Raw genomic sequence first — 12,903 nt, forward strand, 5'->3', positions numbered from 1 at the left:
ATACGAGGCAGTGATCTTGTGTCCAATACTTTTTAAATAAACATTTAAAGGCTAACTGGTAATGTGCCATGTCATAGAATGGTCTATAAAAAAATGGGATTTTTAAACTTACCGTAAAATCCATTTCTCTGATGTTCATTGGTGGACACAGCACCTGATATTCATAAACATTTGGGTTATACTGCCCCTACAGGAGTAGGACACTAGACAGAATAAAAAAATTCTGGCTACACCCATGGGCAGTCCCAGGGGGTATACGCCCTCTCTCAGCTATATCCACTTTTGTAACAAGCAGTGTCAGGAAAATAATAACTCCCCAGAAGTGTGGGTGCTGTGTCCGTCAATGAACATCAGAGAAATGGATTTTACAGCTAAAAGACCATCTTCCGTTTCGTTTATTGACGAACAAAGCACCTGGTATTAGCCATTGGGATGTCCCAAAGCAGTTTTAAACATGAGGGGTGGGAACAACCAAAAAAATCCCTAGGCTAAACATTAGCCAACAGGGGCTCAACTAAACAACCGGAGCCCACCCAAAAAAAAAAAAAAAATAAAAATACACCCTCAAAGTGGATCAGGTCCTCTTAAACAGCAGCCTGTAAAACCTTGCGGCAAAGGAAGCATCCGCAGATGCCAACACATCCACTTTATTAAACTTTGAAAAGTGTCCACCGACAACCAGGTGGCTGCCTTGCAATCCTGTGTCACTGACGCTACATGACGGGAGGCCCAGGAGGCACTAAGCACCCTGGTAGAGTGCGCCTTGACAGGGAAAGGAGGAACCTGACTCCTGATGGAGTAGGCCTGAGCCACCCGTCTGTCTGATCCATCTGCAAATGGTCATAGGGGAAGCAGACAACCCTTTTCGAGGTCCATCCGTGAGCACAAATAGAAAGTCTGACTAGAAAGTCCCGGTAGCTGCCAGGTACACCCCAATTGCCAGGACCACATCCAAGGCATGCAGGGCAATTTTCTTTGGATGTTTAGGCCTGGGACACAGGGAAGGCAACACAATGTCTTCATTCAAATGAAAATCAGAGACAACCTTAGGAAGGAACGTCAGACAGGGGCGAAGCACCTTATCTCCGTGAATCACCAGGTAAAGTGATTGACAGGATAATGCGCCAGTTCCGACACCCTGTGCGTAGAAGTGATAACCACTAAAAAGGACACCTTCTGAGACAATGTAAGCTGGGGAATCTCCCAAATATTTTCAAAAGGAGGCTTCTGCAGAGCTGAAAGCAGACTTAGGATCCCAAGGTGGCAACAAAGCCTGCACTAGAAGAACCAAATGTCGGACACCCTGAAGAAGGGTACGCACCAGGGAGTGTGTGGCCAAAGGTCATTGTAAGAAAATCGCCAAAGCGGACACCTGGCCCTTGATGGTACTCAAGGCCAAATTTCTGTTTAACCCCCCCATTGAAGGAAGGTCAAGATCTGAGCCACCGAGAAGGAACCACAAGAGAATCACACCACGCAATGTACAACTTCCATATACAATGGTAGATATTCCTAGAAGTAGATTTACTAGCTTTCAGCGAGGTAGGAATCACCGACTCAGATAAACCCCTATCCTTCAGCACCTGGCGTTCAGCAGCCAAGCTGTCAAAGCCAGCGACTAACCAGGTGGGCACCACTCCAGATAGAACCCCTCTCCATCGAAATGAGGGGGGGGGGGGAGGCTGTTGGCCAGGAGGAATGCTGTGACTTGGACAGAAATCCAGTCGTATGAGACCTAGTTGGGCTATGTCGCGGCCGACCTAGCGCGGAGCTGAGGTCTGCGTGCACTCTCTGGCCAGACTGGGGTGATCACTGGATCCAGACAGTCACCCAGTCTGGCAGTTGATTGTAGATCTCACAGAAAAAAAAAAAAAAAAAAATCTAAAAAATGTTGCCAGGACCAAAGATCCCCGCAAGGAACTAGGTCTTTACTCCTGACGAGGCAGGGGGAAAAAAAAAAAAAAAAAAACAACAACTGAGTGGCTATAGCAGAGAGGGAGTATACCCCCCCCCCCCCCCCGGGACTGCCCATGGGGGTAACCAGAATTTTTTTTCTGCCTAGTGTCCTACTCCAGTGAGGGGCAGCATTACAATGGTTATGAACAGAAAACATTTTTTATAACAATCAGGAGCAAGAAGGGAGTAGCATTGTGAGCAACACATTGAAACAAATTTAAAAGTTTAGTGAGTGAGATGCGTCAGGTTTTAGGCTGGTCATGCAAACAGAATGGTCGCACATGCAAAGCATGATCAAAATATGGCAAAAATAAAAAAAGGTATCCAGGGATGCTAGTCCCTAAGATAATTAAACTAGGGATGCACCGATCCGACTTTTTTGGTCCCGATCCCGTCTTTTGCTTTGTGAAATCGCTGATCCCGATTAGGAAGTACTGTTTTGTGAGCTTATAACAAAATAATACTTCCGGATCGGTATCGGCAGACACCTTATAACATTGTGCATTTAAGAGGTTAAACTTCCCTCCTCTGGCAGAAGGAAAGAAAAGATACAGTGTATGCATTGTGTTTACTTAAAGCGGAGTTCCACCCATTTTTAATAGGTTGGAATACATAGCTGTATGTAATCCCCTTTAAAACGGCTTTTACCAATGGAAACTTTTTTTTTTTTTTTTTTTGCTAGTAAGTACCTTAATTTCGGCTTTATTCCTCCTCTCCTCACTTCCTGGTCCGATCGGCGATGACGTCATTCGGCGATCCGCAGTGTCTGCTGGGATGTATTCAATTCCAGAAATCTCGGAGTAGCTGTATCTGTACTGAGCCGTGCCTGCCCCGCCTCCGCCCCCTCTCATTGAGTTGCATTGTATGAATGTATTAAGGCCGTTCTCTGCCCCGCCTCCTCTTACAAATCAATGAGAGGAGGCGGGGCAGAGAACAGCGTTAATACATTCATACAATGCAACTCAATGAGAGGAGGCGGGGCGGAGGCGGGGCAGAGAACAGCCTTAATACATTCATACAATGCAACTCAATTAGAGGAGGCGGGGCGGAGGCGGGGCAGGCACGGCTCAGTACAGATACAGCTACTGCCAGATTTCTGGAATAGAATACATCCCAGCAGACACTGCGGATCGCCGAATGACGTCATCGCCGATCGGACCAGGAAGTGAGGAGAGGAGGAATAAAGCCGAAATTAAGGTATTTACTAGCAAAAAAAAAAAAAAGTTTCCATTGGTAAAAGCCATTTTAAAGGGGATTACATAGATCTAAAGTTCCAAAAATGGGTGGAACTCCACTTTAACTGGGAGACTGACAGGAGGCTCTTTTTTTTTTTGACAGCTGTTCTGTTTCCTCACAGCGATGTAAAGAGCAAAACCGGATCGGCCCATGGATCTGTTAATTTTACTGATCCCCGATCCAGCTATTATGGCCATATCGGCACCGATATCCGATCTGAATATCGGATCGGTGCATCCCTAAATTAAACTGGAGGATTTAACTTCCTTAAATGTACCAAACTGGCCATATTAAGACCGGGGAGCCTAAGCAACCAACAGACTTTTTTGTTGCACACAAAAGAAGAAATAGGGTTTATAGACAATCACCTCAGAACCGGTTGCAAAAGGAAGGCTTAACTCTGGTATTAAACTGCAAAAAACCTTTATTGATAGTGCAATCAAAAACAGATAGAAAAAACACATGCTAAAATGTAGCAAATGAAGTAGACCAGAAGACCTGCTGTTGCAGCAAATCCACACAAGCTCACACACATACACACATCAATGGGCCCAAAACCATCCACCCCACGCCAATCACACCAAACCCCTGTAATTCCTATAAGCGTGGCCTTGAGGCATTCAATGTATACAGCAAAAATGGAAATAGAGTCTTGGTGCAGTCTATGCCAGTAGCCGGGCTCTCAAATTAACGCGGATGCGGATAAAGGACAATATCTTCATATAATAAGGACATTCATGGCAACGTAGATGAAAACAGATATGTTGATCAACCATCTAATCATCAGGCACAGAAAACAGGAGAACACTGCCCCTCCTGTGTGGACACAGGGAAGTCCATGAGACAAAAAATGAAAGGCTGCAATGGTACAAACAGTAGGGAAGATCACCCAGTAGCTGTAGCCCTGTATTAATCAGTGCAATGCCTCAGAGGGGTGTGCCGATTTGTATCCCTGGATCAGATTGGAAAGGGACCCATGTGCGTCCTTATAAGGGGTAGAATGATGGTCCTTATAGCATATGGCAGTATAAACACCGGGGGTTAATAATGTCATGGAGCTGGGTCAGTGGCCAACTATTGGAACGGCTCTAATGAGTGTGGGCAGGTTCACAGAAGTGTTGCAGCTGAGATGGAGGGGAGAGGAGCGATGATCAGCGACCTTTAATGACAACACAGTCAGATCCGGCAAAAGCAGGGCCCTCACCGGACCCGAGTCTCTCTTACCAACCCCTAGATATTCAGCAGATACTTCTGCCGCACATTTCCATGTATCTGTTGCTGCCGTATCCGGCTATAAAGCTGTAAATTTCTTGCCGGCTCGCACACTCAAAGACCATTCAGGGAACGCCGTCCCTCAGTGCCGCATCACTTCCTGCACATGACCTGGAAGCGTAACCCCACGGTGGAATGCCGGTGTCAGCAGAGATAGTCGGCTTACGCAAGGCAGTAGGTGGGTGGAGCGGTCCCAGCACGTGGCGTTAACGCATTTCGCGTGCGTGACGCACGCTTTTATTTCATCTACGTTGCCATGAATGTCCTTATTATATGAAGATATTGTCCTTCATCCGCATTATTTTGAGAGCATGGCTACTGGCATAGACTGCACCCAAGACTATTTCCATTTTTGCTGTATACATTGAATGCCTCAAGGCCACGCTTATAGGAATTACAGGGGTTTGGTGTGATTGGCGTGGGGTGGATGGTTTGGGCCCATTGATGTGTGTGAGCTTGTGTAGATTTGCTGCAACAGCAGGTCTTCTGGTCTACTTCATTTGCTACATTTTAGCATGTGTTTTCTATCTGTTTTTGATTGCACTATCAATAAAAATGGATTTTTGTAAAATCTTACCGTAAAATCCTTTTCTCTTAGCTCATCGACAGACGTAGTCCTCGGTGATACACCACCTTCGGGTTATGTTACCTCCGCAGGAGCAGGACTAGACTAGACAGGAAATTAAAAAGCTCTGGCCACACCCTAGGGGCAGTCCCAGAGGGTATATCCTCTCTCTCTCTGCCTCAGCAAATCAGTTATGTGAAAAAGCAGTGCTTAGAGAATTTAACCCAACCCAACTCCAAAACAGAGGGGCGGGGACTACGTCTGTCGATGAGCAAAGGATTTTACGGTAAGATTTTACAAAAATCCATTTTTCTCTAGCGCTCATCGACAGACGTAGTCCTCGGTGATACACCACCTTCGGGACGTCCCAGAGCAGTATCACGACTGAGGGGTGGGAAAATGGAAATCAATCCCAATCTAGAAGGCCCAACCGGTGCCAACTAGAAGTTTACAATGCTCATTCTTAATGATGAGACTCAACCAAAAAAAAGAGAAAACAATTTTTTTTTTTCAAACAGAAAAAAACCCTCGAGGTAGACCACCGGTCTCCTCAAATTGCGGCCTGCAAAACCTTGCGGCCAAATGAGGCATCCGCCGATGCCGTCACATCAATTTTATAGAATTTTGTAAAGGTATGTACCGACGACCAGGTGGCCGCCTTACATACCTGGACCACTGACGCCTGATGGCGAAAGGCCCAGGAAGTACTGAGCGCTCGAGTGGAGTGCGCCCTAACAGGGAACGGAGGACTCTGACCCTTCATAGAATAAGCCTGTACCACCGTTAGTCTAATCCATTTGGCAATGGTCGCGGCAGATGCAGGCAAACCCTTTCTGGGGCCATCCGTGATCACAAAAAAGTGAATCCGTCTTACGGAATGATTCCGTAGCTTTCAGGTATACCCTGATTGCCCGAACCACATCTAAGGAATGCAACGCATGTTCCCGATGATGCTTGGGCTGAGGACACAAGGAAGGTAGTACAATATCTTCATTCAGATGAAAATCTGAAACCACCTTGGGAAGAAAAGATGGCTTAGGATGAAGTACTACCTTATCCCTATGAATCACTAGGTATGGTGACTGGCATGATAATGCAGCCAGTTCTGACACCCTGCGAGCAGAAGTAATAGCCACCAAGAAGGCCACCTTCTGGGATAGAGTAAGCAAGGGAATCTCCCTGATGTTTTCAAAGGGAGGTTTCTGTAGAACCGACAAAACCAAATTAAGATCCCAGGGCGGTAAGGGCGCGCGGACTGGAGGAGCCAGGTGCCGCACCCCCTGGATGAAATTCCGCACCAAGGATTTGGTAGCTAAAGGCTTCTGAAAGAAGATTGCTAATGCTGAAACTTGACCCTTGATGGTGCTCAAGGCTAGCTTCTGCTCAACCCCTTGTTGCAAAAAGGCCAATATTCGAGTCACCGAATAGGTACGTGGAGGAAATCCTAAAGATTCGCACCACACAATATAAGTCTTCCATGTGTGATAATAGACTTTGCTGGAAGTCGCTTTCCTTGCTTTAATAAGGGTAGGAATGACTGAAGTAGACAAACCTCTGTCCTTCAGTACTTGGGTCTCAATGGCCAGGCCATTAAAACCAGCGACTGTAAAGCACGAAGGTAAATTGGTCCTTGAGACCACAGACACTCCCTGAGACGAAGTTCCCACGGAACGTCTGCGACTAACATGTCCAAGTCGGCCAGGCCGGCTTGAGGAGGCCAGCCTAGAATTTCTAGGACCACTGGCGCTGATTGGATCTGAACCAGGCGTCCCTAGAGGTATCTGGCCCCGACCATCCGAGAAAGTCTGGTCGTTTTCTGTTCCCACACATTTATCAGATACCTGATTGCTATCAGGAAGGGTGATCTTTTCTGGTTGAACCTCAGGGACCGAAGTCACCCGACTAGAGGCTACTTGGCCTATCTGGTCAACCAGATCCGATTCCTGTGAGGTATCGGGACTAATCTTAGGAAAAGGTAAAGGAAAAGATCTTTTCAGGGAACGGTAACTACCGCTTCCTGTGGTACTTAAATGTTGGAAGGGAAGAATCGCACCGGTAGTAGTGGTTGATGCTCGATCTAATGTCCTGAATACCGGTGAAAACGTCCCCCCACCCTGAAACCGGGTGGGGGCGCACCTTCAGGCTGTGTACTCCTTTGCTTCGGGTTTGGCTGGGTTGGTCCCCTTCTTGAACCCTCCTGGAGGAGTCTTGCCTTTCCCGCTAGTACCAGCCGAGCGCCCTTTATGGGCGGTAAAGAAAGGTCCTCGCTTGTTGCGAGGTCCCTTAGCTTTTGCAGCCTGTGGCAAAAAAGTGCTCTTGCCCCCAGTGGCATCCTTAATGATTTCATCTAGGTTGGCTCCAAATAGACGATTCCCCTGAAAGGGGAGATTGGTCAAGGTCTTTTTAGAACCTAGGTCAGCTGACCAGCATTTTAACCACAGCACACGTCTGAGGATCACTGCTAACTTAGATGCATGCCCTAATAGGGGAGTGGTGTCCAAGGCTGCGTCACAGATAAACCGTAGCCCTTGTATGATCTGTTCCATCAAATCAGATGTCTCCTGGGGAATATCTTTTCCCCTAAGATCTTGGCGTACCATTTTCGCCCATTCCGTAAGTGTCTGGGAAACTAGACCAATAACGATTACTGGTCTAAATGCTGACCCTATCAGAGAAAAGATAGTGCGGGACTCTGCTTCTATCTTTCGATCCACCGGATCCTTAAAGGACGAAGTGTCCTCCACTGGAATAACCGTGGCTTTATTCAGCCTGGAAATAGGCGGATCCACGACTGGTGGTACCGTCCATTTCTTAATGATGGATTCCTCAAACGGATAGCGTCTAGCAATACGCTTGGAAATAGTAAAGGTACGTTTAGAATGCTCCCATTCTCCTTTAATCTGATTACCAAAACATTTAGGTACAGGAAAAGCCTTCGCCGTCTTGATGGGCTTATTCGTCCCAAAAGGCCTCTCTGTTTCAGTTGCCTCTGCCGGTAAAGCCTCAAGTTTTAAGGTTTCTTGCACTGCCACAACTAGTGCGTCCACCAATGCTTCTTCCTGAATTATAGCAAGAGAAGAAGCGTCCTCCTCACTGTCTGAGGGGGCTTTACCTGGGATAACAGCCCTTGCAGAGGAACCTGCAACTGCCGTGACCATCTCTGAATCTGAGTCAGAGGTGTCAGATGGTATAGGGGTAGGCGGGGGTCGCTTCCTAGACCCCCGTCCCTGACAGGCCGCCTCCACCCGAGCCACCATAGACTCCAAAATTGCTGTAAATGACTCTATACTCTGTGCACCGGCGGGTCCCGAGGCCCCCTCGAGGGAAACAGGTGGGGGAATATGTGTGGCAGGGTCCATAATAACTCCAGTACTTCCTGGATAATATAATTCAAAAGTAAAGAAAAAAACTTTTTTTTTTTTTTTTTTTTTTTCCGACCCCCAGCGCCACAAAAAGCCCCTTAGTGTTACCTGCTTAGGGATCCCTATCGATCGAGAGAGAGATAGACCCCCAGGCTCACCACTTGATGCTCAGAGTTAAACTGCAACAGCTTACAGCGCTGTCTTGACAAACAGGAAGTCTCTTGGCTGGCTGCCCAGGAAGAAAGGAGGCGGCTCCGCCCCTCTGCACGCCTTCCGGCGCCTCCCCCAAGCTCCACGAGGTGTAGGATCACCTCAAACATGGCCGCCCCCATGCTGGAGACACGAGACTACGCCAAAATGGCGGCTCGTGCGATCCAGCAAAAAAATGGCGGCGGCCTAAACTGAATAGCGGTGTGCTGCAGGGCACACAACACTCTCTCTGCATGGGGATATGGCGTGGTTGGCGGTACCGGCCCTGGCGGACCGCGTGGCCGTTCGGGAGGCCTGCTATTAGCTGGAGATCTGATTTGGAAGGCAGTCTACATGTCCGTGGCTTCTGACTGGTAGGTAGCTTATACTTAATCCATAAGATTCCCAGAATGCCACAGATTACATTTTTAAAACATGTATACAATAGATTGTTAGCTCCCAAGCCAAGCCTCCTGGCTTTTGCACACATAAATCACACTCAAAGTAGGAGGATTTGTGACATGTTATAGGATAGAAAGGACTCTTTCTTACCATACAGAGAGGGGCCCGCGTTCACCACAAAACCCGTCAGGGAAAAAGGGGGAACATACTACTCACCATACCGGAACCAGGCGGGCACCAACTCCTGACAGTACCCCTCTCCACCGGGGCGGGGGGGCTGTCGACCGATACGGACGCCGTGACTCATGGTCTTTGGCGTTTCGGCGAGACGTTTAACTTGCGTGGACAGTCCTTTAATGGGACTTTGTCGCGGCCGACCCAGCGCGGAGCTATGGCCTGCACGCGCTCGTAGGCTGAACTGGGGTGACCACCGGATCTCAACATCCAGCCCGTCGCCCAGTTCAGCTTTCTTGCTTGAAGATCTCACAGGAACACTGGAGAAAAAAAGCTGTCTAAAAAATCCTTTAAGAAAAAAATCTTGCCAGGACCTAAGATCCCAGCAAGGTATCTAGGTCCTTACTCCTAACTAGACAGAAAATAACTGATTTGCTGAGGCAGAGAGAGAGAGGATATACCCTCTGGGACTGCCCCTAGGGTGTGGCCAGAGCTTTTTAATTTCCTGTCTAGTCCTGCTCCTGCGGAGGTAACATAACCCGAAGGTGGTGTATCACCGAGGACTACGTCTGTCGATGAGCGCTAGAGAAAGTTTTTTTGCAGTTTAATACCAGAGTTGAGACTTCCTTTTGCAACCGGTTCTGAGGCGATTGCCTATAATCCCTATTTCTTCTTTTGGATGATCAAAATATGACCTTTTAAATGGGAACATGTAGGCTGCTTTGAACCCTAAAGGTCAAAGGGGAATGTTGAGGTCTTATTGTGTGCCCTCCAGGATCCACGCATACTTCTCTTTCTATAACCAGCTTTCTTTTTCAGGACTATCTTCTTTTACGACGACATCACGCTCCTTCTCCCTTTCTTACTCACCCTCTGGTTTTCCCTTAAAGGAGAAATTCACTCAAAACCTACTCTCCGCCACATTCTAAAACTAATCCATCTAGCCCCGTAAGGACGAAATCGCTATATATACTCACACCTTTCTTGAAGCAGATCCGGTCCAGTCTCCAGCGGAAGATGCTGTGTGCAGAAGAGAACCCACAACAGCTGGAAAGTGATGTCACCCATAGAGTTACCATGGGGCTTGTTGTCAGCTGCCCCTTCTGCACATGCCTACACATGGAAGCCGTCGCTAATGAATTTCTCTCTCGCCATCTGTTGGCTGGGTCAGTCTGAAGCATATTATATATATATATATATATATCCATATCCCGAAGCTCTGAATAATCAGTTTCAGGTATGCCAAATCTGTGGCGCTTCCTCATATTTGCAAACATATCAGACTTTTTTTATGCATGTTTGAAACTAGGCATTACTTGTGCATTACAACACAGGTTTGCTTTAATCACCTCTGACCCGCAGCACATACCTTTCTTTCCTTTGCTCCCTTCATAAAAGAGCCTAGGAAAGTTGAGTAAGGGCTGCTGTGGAAAGCTGCATAACAAAAAAAAACAAAAAAAAAAAAAAAACAGTTTAGAGTGCCCCCAAAACATTGATGGCACCTAAATACCTACAAAACAAATACATTACATTTAACTATATTCATCACTAGACTTACCTTGAGCATTAGTTATTGTCAGAGGAAACCCCTGAAGCTGGTGCACCTGTATGCCAGAGGTTCCTAAGGCACCCAAATTAATGGTCTGGAGACCGGGCATGGACGAAAGCTGAGCAGCATTGACTGTTACTGTGCCAGGCATGGAGGTGGCAGTGCTTGTAGGCTGCCCCAGAGATACCCCCTGCATGGGGGCAAGGGTGATTGTCTGCGCTTGAGGATTCTGAACCTGCAGATTCTGCAGCTGGATTGTTTGCCACGTGACCTGCCCATTAGGTCCTACAGTGGGTGTACGGATAATGATTGGGCCAGTGTTTGGCATAGTTTGAAATTGGAGATTCTGTAAGGCATCTTGGGAGATGGCTTGCGTACTGAATGTTTGGCCGGAAAGTTGAGCAGCTTGTATGGTTTGGATAGCCTGGCCACCCTGAACAATTTGAGGCTGAATGAGAATCTGTTGCTGCTGCTGCTGGGATTGGTCACCCTCCTTTTGCTGGCCCTGCTGAAGGTTGCCACCACCCTGTTGCACAGTATCAGTGACCAAATTGATCTGGCCGCTAGATCTCTGAGAAGTCTGAACTTGGACATTGGTCCCAGGGGTGGTAGTTCCACTGCTGCAATTTAACAGATTGACACTGCTAGCAGTGGTGCAGGTGGCAAGATTGTTGGCATTTGTAAAGAATGTTGCTGTGTTGGCTTGAGAGGTGGCCAGCTGTGAGGAACTGATAGCAACTGAAGTAACAGGCTGAGAGTTATCCTGAGAACCACTGTTCAGCGTCACAGACTGAGAAGTGGGTGTTAAAGAAGCTGCACTCACAGGCAGAATTGTGATATTGCCATTCAGAGAAACAGGGACATTGGTCAAGTACTGGGTCTGTCCAGACAGGACATTGTTGGCTAGGCCCATTCCTTGAATTGGGACAGCTTGCTGAAGAAGATTGGGCATGGCAGCGAGTATGTTTCCAGCACCAGCTCGATTAGTGGTAATAATTTGTTGGTTAGCAGCTGGAATAATCTGCAGCTGTCCAGAGGCATCTTGCTGGACGTTCACCTGAGTAGGGGCAGTAGTAAATTGCAATTGCTGCCCATCCATTGTTTGGAACTGTGGTATAACTTGGTACTGAATGTTAGACATTGCCCCCTGAAGACTTGCCAGAACCTGCTGGTTTTGCACATTTTGGACTACAAACTGCCCAGGGGCTAGTTGACGATTTTTTGAAGAAGCATCGCCTCCAGATTGGTCCTTGGTTGTAGGGGAAGCAGATATGATTTGCCAGCCATTTGCTGTCTGTGCAATTTGAGCAGTACTCAGATCCAGTTCTGTAGCACCTTGCTGCTGACCTCCACCATTTCCATTTTCAGGGGGCTCAATCCTACTACATGTGGCAGCCAATAGGGCCAAAGGAGAAGGCTGGGAATCCTGTTCAAGAAAAAGGAATCAGTTTAGTGCAATGCACACCAATCTTAAAAACAAAACCAGCAAACACTATAAAGCAATTGTAGGTTTTAATGTATAACTAAAGGCAAAACTTTTTTCCGTTTGGATAGAATGGGGAGGGATTAGAACTTAGAAAATTTTGGGTTGACACCAGAACAAGTATAAAGGGGAAACCTTTCCTGGGGACCTCTGAGGATTCCTTCACTTCGGAGCGATTTCCTTCTCCTGTTTTGGCTACAGGAAGAACTGCCCACCTCCTCCAAAAATGTAAAGTCAGCAGCTACACATACTGTGGCTGTTGACTTATTCTTAAGACACATACCTGTCCTGGAATCCAGTGATTGTGGCACCCCAGCCGATGTTTCCATCGGCTGCCGGTGCCATTGCCAGTAAGGGAACCTGGCAGTGAAGCCTTGCCAAAATGGTGACATACCGACGTAAGAAGGGATAGGGTACCTGTCAAAAACAGGTACCTGCTCCCCCCTGTGTACAGCACCCTCTTAGCCCCCAAAATACTTACCAAAGTGCCATCTCAATCCTGTGGTGTGCATGAGAGCCTCAACTTTCCCGGATCTGTCCACCCTCATTGGGTGAGACACATTTGCTCCCGCTGCTGTCAATCACAAGCAGCGCTTTGTGTGCCTTATGCAGACACAGAGGCAGCTCAAGAGTGAACATGCACAAGTGCCCACATAGCAAGACGCTTGCTACAGGGGGGAACTTGGGAAGAGTGGAGGGGCCAGGAAAGCCGGCA

The 12,903-nt window shown here is 47.5% G+C and overlaps 1 protein-coding gene across 3 annotated transcripts in view; it reads right to left on the bottom strand.

Annotated features, from left to right (window-relative positions):
• SP1 (Sp1 transcription factor) overlaps window positions 1-12,903 on the bottom strand; it is a 44,909-nt gene that overhangs the window by 13,872 nt on the left and 18,134 nt on the right. For all 3 annotated transcript variants that reach the window (XM_082245625.1, XM_082245626.1, XM_082245627.1), the window contains exon 3: window positions 10,715-12,131. In XM_082245625.1, the coding sequence (XP_082101751.1) occupies window positions 10,715-12,131 (1,417 nt within the window). The remainder of the gene's footprint in view (window positions 1-10,714; window positions 12,132-12,903) is intronic.

Source organism: Pelophylax lessonae (genome assembly GCF_965119305.1).
Source record: "Pelophylax lessonae genome assembly, chromosome: 2".
NCBI classification, from domain to species: Eukaryota; Metazoa; Chordata; class Amphibia; order Anura; family Ranidae; genus Pelophylax; species Pelophylax lessonae.